General features: G+C 41.7%; 2 protein-coding genes across 2 annotated transcripts; both read right to left on the minus strand.

Moving 5' to 3' along the window:
* Window positions 1–2,043: 2,043 nt before the first annotated feature.
* tmem165 (transmembrane protein 165) lies at window positions 2,044–8,047 on the minus strand. Its single transcript, XM_083969407.1, has 6 exons — window positions 7,743–8,047; window positions 7,116–7,344; window positions 6,852–7,027; window positions 5,927–6,109; window positions 5,569–5,674; window positions 2,044–3,815 (listed from the first exon to the last, which is right to left on the minus strand). Exons 1-6 carry the CDS (start codon window positions 7,890–7,892, stop codon window positions 3,739–3,741), a joined length of 921 nt encoding a protein of 306 aa, XP_083825533.1. The 5' UTR covers window positions 7,893–8,047; the 3' UTR covers window positions 2,044–3,738.
* Window positions 8,048–9,082: 1,035 nt separating this feature from the next.
* Window positions 9,083–13,315, minus strand: srd5a3 (steroid 5 alpha-reductase 3; the record flags this gene model as incomplete). The annotated part of the gene is made up of 5 exons (XM_083969572.1): window positions 13,087–13,315; window positions 12,846–12,988; window positions 12,127–12,312; window positions 11,920–12,045; window positions 9,083–9,342 (listed from the first exon to the last, which is right to left on the minus strand). The coding sequence occupies exons 1-5, from the start codon at window positions 13,296–13,298 to the stop codon at window positions 9,083–9,085; spliced, it is 927 nt and encodes a 308-aa protein (XP_083825698.1). The 5' UTR covers window positions 13,299–13,315.
* Window positions 13,316–14,229: the final 914 nt, after the last annotated feature.

Raw genomic sequence — 14,229 nt, forward strand, 5'->3', positions numbered from 1 at the left:
TATTTTGTGGTACAGTACATGGCTACATCTGGAGTTGTTTTAACCAGTATCAATGTTATGTTTGAGTGTCATTTATTTATTTACATACATAATTTTAGTTGGACCCCCCATCGTCTCTCAACAAAAACCTGATCTCCACATGATGTGGATGAAACCATCATTACAAGGTCTCATACTAAACATGTACGTATGATACCCTCAGCTTTGCCATGAGCCACTTTATATTCAGGATAAACTGAAGCTGCTGTTCCCACTGTACCTGCGATCACCCACATCTCATTCAGTTCTTTCCTTCATATAGTCCCTGGCACCTGCCGTCTCTGCTATGTTGTTTCTGTGCTACTTGAATTTGCATTTAGTCACAGTATAGTTAACTACACAGCACCGCTGGATCTCTCCACTGGCATCAGCTGTGGTGCTGCAAAAGAAAAAAGAAAGACACGCAACAGTTCCCTCTCCATCACATGGCATTTATTCTCAAACCTGCACAGGTGGCGTACTGGTGCTGCATTCAAGGAGCACCGATTATAGGGTAGTGCAATAAACCTGAAAGAATGTACCAAAGTGTCATGAACAGGAATGTCATGAATAAAGAGGTTTAAGGCTGAGTGAGACAAAGAGTAAATGACAACTTAATTGTTTAAAAAAGGCAGCAGCACTTAATGTGAAATTAAAAGTAGATGTGAAGTTCCAAACCAACACGGCACAAAGGATCTAAACCAACTGTGACATACACACAAAGACTGTTGAACCTCTCCCCCTCAGAACGAGCTGGTTACTTGTGAGTTTATGGTTATGCAAATGACTGGTGTCAGTTTGAAAGGTTGATTTTTGCAGTGTTCATATTGAATCTTTACCTCCCAGTCAAATGTTACATCGAGCTGGAAATGGTTCAAATTGGCACATTTTGAAACACAATGCAAAGTTCAGTTGAGATATAAAGTACACAACATCCGATGACTGTATTGGCCTTTTAAAGTGATCATTACTTGGTTCTTTTCCAAGTCTCAAAATCACAAAGGAAAATGTTTTGTATCCAAAGAGAGTCCAGGAGGCGAGTCCTGAAAACAGAAGGACACGGTGCGTTGTGTTAAATGTTGTGTGGTTCTGATGTACACACTAGAAACTCTGAATGTCTCTCAGTGTTTTCTCTCCACTTTCATATTTGTGTGACGTTCATGTTCGGCTCAGGAAATTCACGGCTGCAGGACACTCCTCCACAGAAACACCTGTCGTCGTTCTCTCAGCTTAATCCTCACACTGTGTCCTGTTGGTTTATGTCACGCCCCCACTTTCCATGTCAGAGCAGGTGCTTCTCAACGGTGAAGACGAACACCTGCTGTGACATCGCTTTAAAGGTTTGATGCCCCTTTTTTAATCACGGTTCATAAGCTGTACTGCAGGATCAGCAGGCTGTGAGTAGTAGTAGTAGTTGCATCAGATCATCACTCTTTTCTGTAATCAATAAATTAAATAGAATAAAGACAATTGGGCCTAAAATACATCTACTGACAAATATGTAACTAAGTGCCACAATTTTATGAGTTAAACCTTGTCATTAATCACTTATAAGTGGTTACCAGCATGTATAATGATATTAATACCATAATAATTTTTTTCCCCTTGAATGTCTAAAATCATCTGTAATTGGGCTGCAACTGACTATTATTTTAATTAATTTGCCACAGATTATAATTATTATTTAATGGCCATTCTAACACTTCTAACTATAAAAATATAAAACTTTAATTGATTTAAGAAAGAGAAGCAACATATCTTAATATCTAAGATTAATAAAACACATTCACTGATTCTTTTTTGTTTTACCTCTAATCTAAAGCCTTAATATGGTTGTAAATGTTAATTAATGCATTTGAACTGGAGCTTCTCCTGTCAGGTAGGTGGATAGTTTATAAACACTTATATAAAATGCATATTGTATAGAATATGTCTTCATAGGAGAAGTTTTCATTGCTAAGCATATAAAAAAAATACTTACTACATTATTAATATGATTAAAACTTTTTACATTTTTACAAAAAATGAGAACTTAGTTTTATGAACTTCTGTTCACTTTGCATTTCTCAGAGTGCAGCGAGGCAGTGGACACGCTGCTGCTGCCATCTGCTGCTCAGTCTGAGCTCAAACATTTTCAGCCTCTACATTTTCAATTCAACCCTCGTCTCAATAACAAAATTCAAACTTCATTCTCTTAAAGCTTACATGATGTAAAGCCACTGGTGTGTGCGTGTGTTCTCACTTGGATGTCGGCAGCCGTGCATTCATTTCTTGAGCCAAACCAGAAATCAAAACATAACCTTTGAAGGCAAATGTATCAGTCGTTTGCTCCCCTTTGATCTGAAAATAAATCCATATGAAATGTTCTCCTGTGTGTTTCTCTGCCTCCACTGTTCAGCTCCAACACGGCACAAATGATTGGTTTTAGAAAATTAAGACAACACATAAAACATCTTTATTGAGCATTTTGGATTCATAGGCATCTCAAAACCAACCTGTATCACAAACTGAAGTATATTTCACAGCCGGGCACAGCCTGTCAAATATTGACAACGCAGCTTTGGCCTGTTCACTTAAAAAAATATTCCATTCCTTGTTTTCTTGTGTTCCCTCTCTCCCACCCTTTCTGTGTCTACAGTACATATGCTAAGAAGAAGAAGAAGAAAAAAATCAAGCTAAATAAATACATACCAGTTTAAATAAAAGGAAAGATGTAGGTCTTAAGTACATTGCTGGTTGAGGTGCAGCTGCTTATGGCAAAAATAACATGGTGGTGACTTCACGGTCACACTGACTCTGGGCAGTAAATGGCTGTGGACCAGACTCTGTACCTAATGCAGACCTGTCAGGTGTGAGGGTGACACCAGGACAGAGGTATTCTAGTGGTTCAGGTCTCCCTCTCTTCAACAGAAAACTGCTGCTGTGTCTTAACAGTCAGACCGAGGGAAATGTATCGGTGATGCCTCATAAAATCTCAGCTTTTCGAGCAGCATCTTAAATATGTGCCGTTGGTTCTGTGTTCAGTTTTTTCCTCACAGTACACACCAGGCCCACTTCCTCTGAGACTTTAATAGATTGCAGCAAAGAGTTTAACCCAGAGAGGAGACTGGGTGACCCCTGCACCTGGGCTCCTGTTAAATAGACAAAACTCAACCAGGCAACATTGGGAAGAAAAAAAAAAGGCAAGGCAAAGATTTTGAAACGGGGCTCAGAGACTGAGCGAGTGTGAGGAAAAGTACTGCATGTCGGCTCCGGGTCTGAACCACAGAGCCCGTGAGGAGCAGGTCAGAGGGCAGCAGTCAGTAACTATCCAACCAGTCCTCTCTCTCTCTCACACACCCCCCATGATGAGGACACAGGTCGTACAGAAAGCCACAGCCAGGCCTGCTCTCCTCTAGCTAGCCTCTCTTCCACTAACACCTGCCACTGGGTACTTCCTGCTCGATGAGAATTTAGTGTGTAGTTAGTGTTCAACGACTACTTCTCCCATGGTTTAGGTTAGTACTGGAAACATGTTATTTAATGCTAAGTTCCCCCTCTGAGTAACAGGCTGCAGTGGAACAGAGGCTCTCTTGGGGAGGCGGGGTGGGACTTTGGCTCCCTGTTTAACCTTGTCACATGTTCTGTTGGACACAAACAGAATCAAAACTACAGTCTCTCTACAGCAACTGGACCATTTTTTTTTTACACATATGTACAAAGTAAAGTCTTTTTATCCAATTAAAATCCAGATTCCGGCTTGATGAACAGGGCAGAGAAGGCGAACGCCAGGAAAACAATCCCTCCAATGATGGTTACTATGGAGACAAAGAAGAAAACAACAACAGCAGGTATGTTAGAGGATGATCAGACACTTATTCATGAATGTTTCCTAAAACACAGCTCATTGCAGCATCTCATCCCCTCCATGATCCTCTAGGAAGAGCCAAAAGGGAAGCTGCTTCCGTCACTCCGTTGCCATGACAACACACACACACACACACACACACACAACATTGACTGATGCTCAAATGAATGGCTGGATAATCACTTGAGGAGGAAGCAGCAGAATGACCTGCCTGACAAAACTGTCCTAAACACTGATCAACCAGCTCACTCAGCACGCTGCAACTAATTATTATGAGCTACTAGAACTTGTGCACTCACACTCAAAACATTATCTGATATCACAGACGGAACAGACGTTTTTAATAATCAATATGTTTGTCCACAAAAATCTGTCTCCGTTTGACTCACTGTTTGTGTGTGGCCCTGTTCAGGTGCGACAGCAACATCTGTCTCAGGTGAGCTGGCCACCAGCAGCCAGCTCTAATTTCAGGTGTGAATGCACCCGTGACACATTGAGGGCCTGTTTGACATCTGATCACTCCTGATCACATTCTTTTAACAATGTGAGTGAATCTCCAGTGGCCTTCTTTGTCCTGACTAAGTTTTATAATAAAGTGACAATATTTCCAATGGATAGAACCCAATGTTTTTGTAAAAGTGCACAGCGAAATGACTCACTAACTCCCCAGTCCCTCTTTCTCTCTGTCTCCCTCTCTCCCTCTGTCCACTTCTCTCTTTCCATCTCTCCACCACATTGACAATGGACCATCTGTCATAGTTGGAGCGTCTAAAAACAACACATACCTCTTCATTTACATACAAAGCAGGGAAGCGTGATCGGATCGCGAACTGTCACTCAAGACATGTGGAGATGCATTTTAATTCAGGGTGTGAGGCGACATATTTACAGCTGTCCAATTGTGATTGGGGCCAGAGAGACTTGCTTATTAACTGAATGTAGCTGAATTATATTTATGTTTTACACCAGGGGTGTCAAACTCATTTTAGTTTGGGCAAATTGGCCCATTGCTGTAATCCCTATAGTCTTAGGAGTAGGTTCGTTACCTTTAATTGTCGGTGCAAGCTGTTTTTAGAACGGTGGAGCAGAGCTGCGGGCTGCTCAGAGCTACGCTACGGAGGCTAATGGGATTTCTTGGTTTCCCTCATCAAACTCATCAAATACACAATCCAACAACTCCAAGACGCTCTCATGGTCAAGTTGTGGCCTGCACATCCACCACGCTATGAGATAATAACGGAACGTTATTAGATGGAGTTGTTAGAGGTAAATGCAGAGACTGCTTGCCGAGAAACTTCCCCCGACAGTAACGCGCATCAGCGGTTTTGCATGAATTTACCTCGAAAACAGCTCCGCCGTTCTAAAAATAGCTTGCACCGACAATTAAAGGTAAGAAACCTACTCCTAAAACTATAGGGATTATGGCAATGGGGCAAATTGCCAAAATGTTGAACTATCCCTTTAAGATGTTTACAGTTAATGAACTGTACTTTTACAAAACATATTATGAACAAGATGACATTTCTTGGGAAACATTAAGTGTAATTTCAACAATATTATACCACTTCTGTTTTCTATGTAATGTTCACACTTGGCAAATTCATCCCACGGGCCGGATTGGACCCTCTGGTGGGCCAGTTGTGGCCCACGGGCTGTACTTTGTTTTACACTGTAAGACTGACAACGGCAACAACAACACTCACCTGTTCTGACTGATATTTTCTGGGCGATCATTCTGCCCCCGATCACAGCCAAGCCTGTGCACATACAGTGTCCAAGTGTACCGCCCACTGCAACTCCAAATGGATCCTGGGAAATGTAACAAAAAAGCATTTCATGTTAATGTCAGAGAAAAGTATAGCCTAAGATGCCTAAACATTTAATTAGCAGTGTACTGACATAGTGGTGCAGTGTGTGTGCGAGTTACTCGACAAAAAAACAAACAAAGGATTTTGTTTTTCAGCGGGACCACCCGAGGGCAACATTCAGACATGCGACATGTGACGAGGCAACACGTTTTAAAGCAAACAATAAACCCGTCGCACAATAAATGCAACGAACCTCCCGTGCAGCTAGAATAATGGTGGTCAGCTGCGAGCGGTCCCCCCACTCGGCGAGGAAGGTGAGGGTGAGGGCCTGGATGAAGATGGGGGAGATGAAGCTGTGCCACTTTCCCTGAGGCATGGTGGTGCCTGATCCGGCCTCCACGTCTGGAGAGCCGTTGGCCAGCTTGGAGCGCTGAAGCTGAGGACACAACAGAGGGCAAAGTGAAGAACAGAATCACTGGATAAAAAGGGGGGACGGGGGGAGTATTCTTCATTTTACATTTCACTCTGCTACACAAAGGAGTACACTACTACCACCAAGGCAGCGTCGGGAGTTCATTTACTTAATTAAACGCTGTTAGAGTAGATGAGAGGATTAGTCAGCTGAGATACTTTACAGTCCACAGCACAATGGGTATGAGCTACAATTTGCTCTTCTCTCACTACCTGTGAAAGTGCTACTTCAGATACGTTCAGGGAGGGGTTCCCAAGACAACCAACCTGACTTCAATCCATAACGGCTGCAACAGAAATAATAAACCAGAATCCCATGCAGTCCTGTGATTGGCTTCTTTTTTTAAACCTTGATTAACAGTAGTAAAAATAAGTTTAAGCATTAATTTTTGATTGATATAATTCCACATTTAAATCTTCAGCCTGACAGATTTAACTGCTCATTTCCCTTTTCTCATATCCAAGCAGCACATTATCTTTTTTTCAATTCCTGGTGATAAGGTAATGTGAGCTACCTCTGAGTCAGAGTGTAGGTGAGAGAGTGCAAACAGTCAGCAATGGTGCTATTTATCTGGGACACTAGATAAATTATGCATGTGTAGTCAGACGTTAACGACTTACAGTCGCCTTGGAGGGGTACGACTCAATGAACTGGGGGTAAAAGTGTTATTAAAGTGTTAAGTGTTGGTAAAAAAAAATGTCTTTACCTCTTCATCCTTCTTCTTGATCTCTGCCTGCACCTCCTCCAGCTCCTCCTGGCCTTCATCTGGACTCATCCTCAGCCCTTCTCTGAGCATGCGTATACCAAAGATGGCAAACAGGGCAGTAGACACATAGTATGTGTAGATCCTGGGGATGATGGTGGTGGCATAGCCAAACAGCACTGCAAGGCAGGAGGGCAATGTGAGCGCTCATGGTAGAAGGAATAGTCTTAAAATACAGTATAGACGTCATTACACATTTCTACTCACCAGAAAGGCAGGTCATGAGTCCCAGAGCCAGCATAGCACCTGCCAGCACGGTGAGCCGGTTGTAACGCATGGCCATGATGGCTGCAATGAAAAACGTCTTATCCCCCAACTCTGAGACGATGATGACAGAGATCGAGGCCACAAAGGCGTGGATGAAACCCAGGTCTGCTTTGGTGGAGTCATCCTCAGACACCACCACCTGGCCCAGTGGGTGAGGACTTGGAGCTTTCTGTACAGAGGATCAACACAGCAGCACACATGGCGGTCAGCTCACTTAACGTACACACAATTGGTTTTAAAAGGACGGACTTGTTGTAGCCTATGTCTGTCCCAGCTGCCATGAAAATGTAAACAACGCTGGGGGTGGATTATCAGAGTGACCTTACAATGCTAACACCCAGCACACCCGCTGTATCCGCCCTTTAATTCAGTTTACTCGATATATTTAGCCGTGAAACACTAACTTTACCCACTCGGGCTCGACACCGGAACTCGGTGTGACATGCCCGTTAGCATGTCGGCTAGCTCGGTGATGCTAGGCGGCAGCGGCGGCTCCAGCGTCAAAACCTGCCGCTCACCGACGGTAATAAGGTGTTCAACCGCGAAAAACGAGGTCGAAACTTTTACCTCTTGTGCGGGCTGCTCTTGGACCGGTTTGTGCTCCTCTGGAACAGCGGCAACTCCGACCGACAACAACAACACGGCGGCGAGCGGAAACAAGACGCATATCACAGTTGTATGAGCCCGTCCGTGTCCTCCGCCGACCGTCAGAGGCATCGTTGCTGCCGGAGCTCGGACCCAACTCGGTTTGCGTGTTGATTTATCTTCCGCGAATTACTTAATATCACCTACAACGAGAGTGGCTAACTTCATATTAGCAACCTGCACAATATGTGGTACTCCGTGATACACGTCACGACGAGAAAGACCGAGCCAGCTCAAGACGGAAGTTAGGATCTTGAGGAGAAGTCCTGAGGACGGAATCAGTGAGCTGATTGGACCGTAGGATGGATGACCTCAGATGTAGGCTGACGTACGCGATGGAAAGTTCAGTGATTGGACAGTATTGCTGTCACTAAGAAATCCTTTCAGCTCTATCTGTACTCAATTCAATGGTTTAAAATCACACAGGGAAAATACTATGAAGTTATCACCACATGCAGTTAGTTACTACTTCACTGTCATCAAATAACCTCATCCTGTCTCAATATTCAGTATTGATTATCCTACAATAAGATTTTTGATACAAGCATGCAAGCGCTCACACACTTGTGCAATTAGTGGTTTTAATAATTTTTCAGCCAAAGATGACCAACGTATTGTCACCATTGTGTATACTGTAAACATAGACAATAAATACAACAAATAGGTGAGCAGAGCAATTAAACATAAATATATACAGTTGTCTTTTCAATGAGTGTAGTTTTTAATTTGATTGTATATTATGGTTCAGAATGATTTTTTATTACAAAACCCAAATGTTTCTATGAGAGCAGGATATTACTGTCAAGATAAAAGTAAAGAGTGCGGTTACAACAAAAATAGCTTGTGTTACAATATTCTGTAATTTCTTCATATATTTTGGTTTCACCAAAACCTCTAGATAGATACACTGGTATTCTGAACTTGATCATTTTATAATTTGGTATAAGAAGAAAAATGTTCAAAGCCAACTTATACAACTTATAACATACATCTGTATGTTGTCATAGGAATAATATGTCATCAGACATTATTATGACGAAAGAGTAGGATCCTGCAGCCCTGCTCCACCTCTCATCAGTTTGGAGCTGTCACAGTCCTGTTGGCTACTGAGCAGTTCCGCATAGCCCCGAGCGGCTTGTCAATCAACGCTGAGAGGGAGTTGAGTTTTTCACCAGCATGTTCAGCTCCTCAGATGTGCGTTTGTTTAGCAGTTTACTGCTCCCAAAACCCAGTGCATAACACGATCCAGTGCTGACAACTCCTCAGAACACAAAAGGTATGAGTGCTTTCCTATGTTGTGGGTATGACTCATATTTACTGATGTAAAGGTCATGACAGAGCTGTGCTGCCAGTGACTGGTTGAAGAGCACATAACAGACTACAAGCCACCATGTTTGAGACAGGCCTCCGAAAACCAAGGCAAGAGAGACGTAGATCAGCAGCTCAGCAAAGTAATGTGGACATGAGACCAGCTCGAACCAGCCTCCCTGTGGCACTCTGTGAGCCAGAGTCTGCACTGCTCCTGCAAGACAACACACAGCAAAGAATCACACAGCAGTTCACTTTGTACACAGACATTTACTACTATGTTAAATTAATGCTGCACTAACTGATATTTTTGATTAACAAGGGTTTAAATGATGTATAATGTGAAATGTGAATTTTAAAAGCAAACTCAAGACCCACCTTTTTAGCTTGGCAGTCCTATTTGAGCTTTAAGACAATTGTTTCAGGTTTTATTATCTTATCTACTTACTTATTTACTTTTGATTATTTTTATCCTGCTTTTATCTTAGCTTATTTTATAAAGTTATCCTTTGGTCTTGTATAACTTATTTATTTACTGAGTTGTATTTATTTTATTTTGTTTAATGTAATTTATTTCATTTTATTTTAATTTTCATTCTATTTTTCATTTGTTTTTAAAGGAACAGTATGTAAGAAATCAAAAGCAAATAGTCATAAAATCCTCCTAATATTTCACAGAGACTCAGGAATAATGTTGATATAACATACTGATCACACCGACAACAATAGTACAGCCAGAACATTCGCATACATTTTTTTTGCAGACCACAAATTACGTTTATGTTTTGAATTTACGTGATGGCATGTGGTGCCACCCAGCGCTCTCTCCCAGTCACAGTGTCTGTGGCATTTCAGCCTCCAGGTTGCCAGTTAAGCTTCCACTGAGCTGCAGCTACGGCTGGGAGATAAAACGAGATCACGAAAAAAAAGAAAGATCGTTTTCTATTATCGGTTATTATGGTCATATTTCCTTGATATCACAGTAAGCGGCTTGGCGCTCTGCTGTTTGATACACAGCTTGCTGTGAGCATGTAGCCTAGTTAAAGCAGAAGTAAATGATATATTTGTGTTAATATAAGTCTCAAATAGTTATATCTTCCGACAGCAATCACTTACATAGAGTGTTTGGACCGAAACACGGGTCTGTCAGTCACTCTGCTCTGCTCTGAGCCGAGGAGAAAACATTTATCGTATCCTACAGTTTTTATCCAATGAGGAGAGAGAACGGCATGCAGGGCTGTGTGTGCAGCCAAGGGACGCCGTGAATGTGGTGACGTAGGGACGAGGACTGTTATGGTGCGTTCAAGGAAACTCGTAACTCGTGTTTTTCCGACCTGTGAAGTCATACCAGTTCAATCTGGTACGAGTTCACGGGTCGGAAGTTACGAGTGGCCGTTATAGTGACTTTCACAGGTAAAACAGGTCGGAAAAACACGAGTGGGTTGCCTGAAATGCTACAAAGTCGTAAGTTGACTTGAAGCTGTAATTTACGGTTTCAAAAGCCTGAAAGACAAAGAATTCAGTTTGACAAACCTTAATCTGTATATAAAGAAATAAGTGGATGGCAGGGATCCACAAAAATACTGGGAGAAGATAGAAATGAGTTTAATCAGGCCTTTACAAGTTGGTTATGAGTTTTTTGTAGTGCAGACTCATCTGTGCTCTGTAAAAGGTTGTTCTCAAAGGCAGGGAAGAAAAAAAAAATCATCACCCACATCATCTTGGTCCCTACACAGTTGAGAAGTTGTGATTTTGTAATAAAGAAGGAAGTGGGCATTTTACACAATCTATGTTCTTTGCCTACAGTGCACACTGACTACACAATTTTCACTTCAGTTAAAACTACGGCTAAAATATAAATTGAATATCACCAAATTGCATTAAGATGTGTAATTATTTGATAAAGGATAAACTGTTTTTTAACTCGTGTTTACAGAACATTTACTTTAATAACACCTAATCATATCGAGGCGTTCAGAAAGTCCTCTGGCTGCTCACGGTCTGCTACTTTTTCTGATAGGAGCTACCGTTTTGTCACAACAAGCCCAAACGTGAGACCAGCGGCGAGGCAGAAAATCACCCTCTTTCTCAACGTTTCTGTCTGCATCAGCCTGGGGTGCGTCTATTATTGTGGCAATTAAGGTTAGTTTTGCATTGCTCATTTTAGTTTTCATAAAAATTGTAATTTTCACTTTTATTTCAGTTTACTGAAGTATTTTTTCACTGCTAGTTCTAGTTTTAGTCTTGGCTTTGGTTAACTATAATAACCCTGTTATAAAGTCACAAATCACATTATCATTTTGGGATTGTTTTTCAGGAAAATGAAATGACTGATACTGACTCATAATAATAATCAATTTTTTTTTTTTGCAGGTCTTTCAACCTTCCATAGATTTTGGCCCTGACCTGACTGATACAATACATCTGATTCATATGATATAAACTTTGCCCTCAGTAAACTATACTATAAAGATCTGGTTGGACTAAAAAAAAAAAAAGTCTTGGTTTCCCTTATACTGACACAAATATGTGTATTTGCCTGTTTTACATTCTGGCCAGTAGATGTCGACCTGGTTACATGAAGCATCAAGAAATAAACCTTTTCTAAACCTGCTTCATCTCACCATCTGTAAAACAAGTTGTGCATCTCTGCTAGTTATATAATTTGCAACAACTTTACTCAATAATGCAATAACAACACACTTAATGTAGATATGATGTTCTTATGAAATGAGATGAGATGGTCAGCATTAATAAGGACTCAAAACACGCTGGAAGACAACAAGCTGACCTGACTTTCCGGTGCGAAGCCTGGCCAGCAGGACCATGGACTGATGCTGCAGCAGTGAGGCAGCGATAAACAGCGTTAATCCAGCCACGTGGAGCCAGTCCAGCTGAGAGAGGAGGGGACCACTCCCTAAACAGCACAAACATCATATATGTGAGACAGTGGGAAGCAGTGACAGGCAGATGTACAGAGGACTAACTCCAGTCTAACCTTTCCCCGCACGGTCTGAGCAGAGCACCGTCAGCCCCAGTACGATGTAGTATCCCAGCCCGAAGGCGTACTGCACCAAATGCATGGACCCGCCGGAGAAGACGCTGACAAACAGGCACTCCAGCAGCCTCCTGAGGGAGTGCAGCCAGAGGAGCAGCAGCACCAGGATAGTGGACAGCTGTGGGACTGCAGACAGGACTCACATCAGACACCACCACAGACACCAGTTGTAAGGCAACAAAAATGTCCTCTGTCGTGTTTGTTTAACATTTATCAGTCCAAATGGATTTCCAAAGTTAATAGTTTTCTTGATGAATGTGGGTTATCTTTTTTATGGCATGACACTTGACTGGACCGTTGATTCCTAACAATGATTAAATGAAGATTGTCTGATATGGAGCTACAGAGATGGTATGAGAAACTACACGGTAATCCTTTATGTGATGGGTATAATATGTTTAAAGAAGACTTCATTTTTTAACCATATCTGATTATCTTAAGACCCTCTGAAAGGATGTGTATGTCTAGATTTCGTTGTGGAAACCACAAGTTTCCAAACTTAGGTATGACAGGGATAACAACCCACAACAATGTATTATTTGTTAGTCTGGTGACTGTGATTACTGATTACCATTATGTACTTGTAATATGTATATGAAATGAAAATGAAAGCACTATCAATAAGGGAGAACAGGAGCTTCAGAGGGATGTCAGCCTACTTGGACCACCGGTGCCTGGTGTTCCTGTCAACACGTCTATCAGCCCGGTCAGCCATGACGGGCGGGGCTGCAGCTGGAGCATGAAGCTGAGGAGGAGGAGGCCGTTCCAGCAGACAGAGAGGGCGTAGAAGTGCCAGAACCACCTGAGGAGAGGAGAGGTCCTTTATTAGACTCTTAAGAGGTAAACAATCACATAAAACAATATTATTTTAGCCAAATGAATTTGTGAAATCTCAGTTACCTTTTAGGGACGTCGAACACACGTAGCCATTCGTCTCGTTTGAGACTTTGTTTTGTTTTCCCGTATCGAATAAGATCCTGAAATAACATGTATAAACCACTCGTTTCATATTTACTCGAGGCTTTGTGAGCACAGAAGGCCACGAGGAAACACAAAGCCAGGAAACACCACAGAGTGTCAATAATGCTCAGGCCGACTGGGCTCCAAGTCATGTTTCTGTTCTGCCCGGTGTCGTGTGCATTGTTTTGTGCAACACTGAAAATAGACCGTCGGAAACGGTCGCTAGAGTTCCGGATGAAATGTGATAAAGTCTCCAGCAGGGGGCAGCACTCTCACATAGACTGTCTGCTGACTTAAATCCATAGACTATAAAAAAAAAAATCTTAAATCTGCTTAAATCTGTGTTACTCGTGTTGAAGTACTCTTGAGATCGAGGTCTTGTCGGTCTCGGTCGAGCTGGAATCGGGATTTTTTCTCAATACCAGTGAAGACCACAGCTGTGACATCTTTTTCTTCTTCTTCTTTTTTAAAATGCAAATATCTCTCTGCCACTCGCTTAATTTTGGTTTATGTAATGTAATAATGATAATCATCATTTAAAAAAAAAACTTTAAGACGATTAAAATAATCTGAAAAACTTGGTTGCCCCAGTGTCAAAGGTGTCAGACTTTAGCAGATTGTGTGCTGTTCTTCTGTTCAATCCAAAATATAGCCTACAGAAGAGAAATCCAACTTGGCCACTGGCGCCAGGGCCAGGCTGAAATCTACTTTTTAGTATATCTTTTTGACTAAACAGGTACAAACAAAAAACATTAAAATGTACTTTTCCTACATGGACACTTCAATGCCATTTCCAGATTTGAGATGTAATCGGATGTAATGTGAAGAAACTGCTTAGATATTGCAAAAAAAAATAGTTGTTATTAACTATGAATAATTACTCAGTTATTATTAATATTATTATTAATTATTATTATTATTATTATCAGGCTACTTTTACTTACTTAGCATTTTGTTTTGAGGTCAAATGTGTCAAATTAATCGTCGCTTGTCTGAGAAGCTATGACTGCGCATGTGCACTAGCTTCCGGGTCCTGACGCAAATGTCCTCTCCTGCTCCACTTTGCAAACCGTGTCGTAGTGG

This window comes from Trachurus trachurus (genome assembly GCF_905171665.1).
Source record: "Trachurus trachurus genome assembly, chromosome: 4".
In the NCBI taxonomy this organism is placed as follows: domain Eukaryota; kingdom Metazoa; phylum Chordata; class Actinopteri; order Carangiformes; family Carangidae; genus Trachurus; species Trachurus trachurus.

Excerpts from the sequence above, each read along its gene's own strand:
- tmem165 (XM_083969407.1), bottom strand. The coding sequence starts at position 7,892 with ATGCCTCTGACGGTCGGCGGAGGACACGGACGGGCTCATACAACTGTG. Across the intron at positions 6,110-6,851 it reads TCAAGAAGAAGGATGAAGAG|CTTCAGCGCTCCAAGCTGGC; the intron begins GTAAAGACATTT and ends TTGTGTCCTCAG. Across the intron at positions 3,816-5,568 it reads GAAAATATCAGTCAGAACAG|TAACCATCATTGGAGGGATT; the intron begins GTGAGTGTTGTT and ends TTGTCTCCATAG.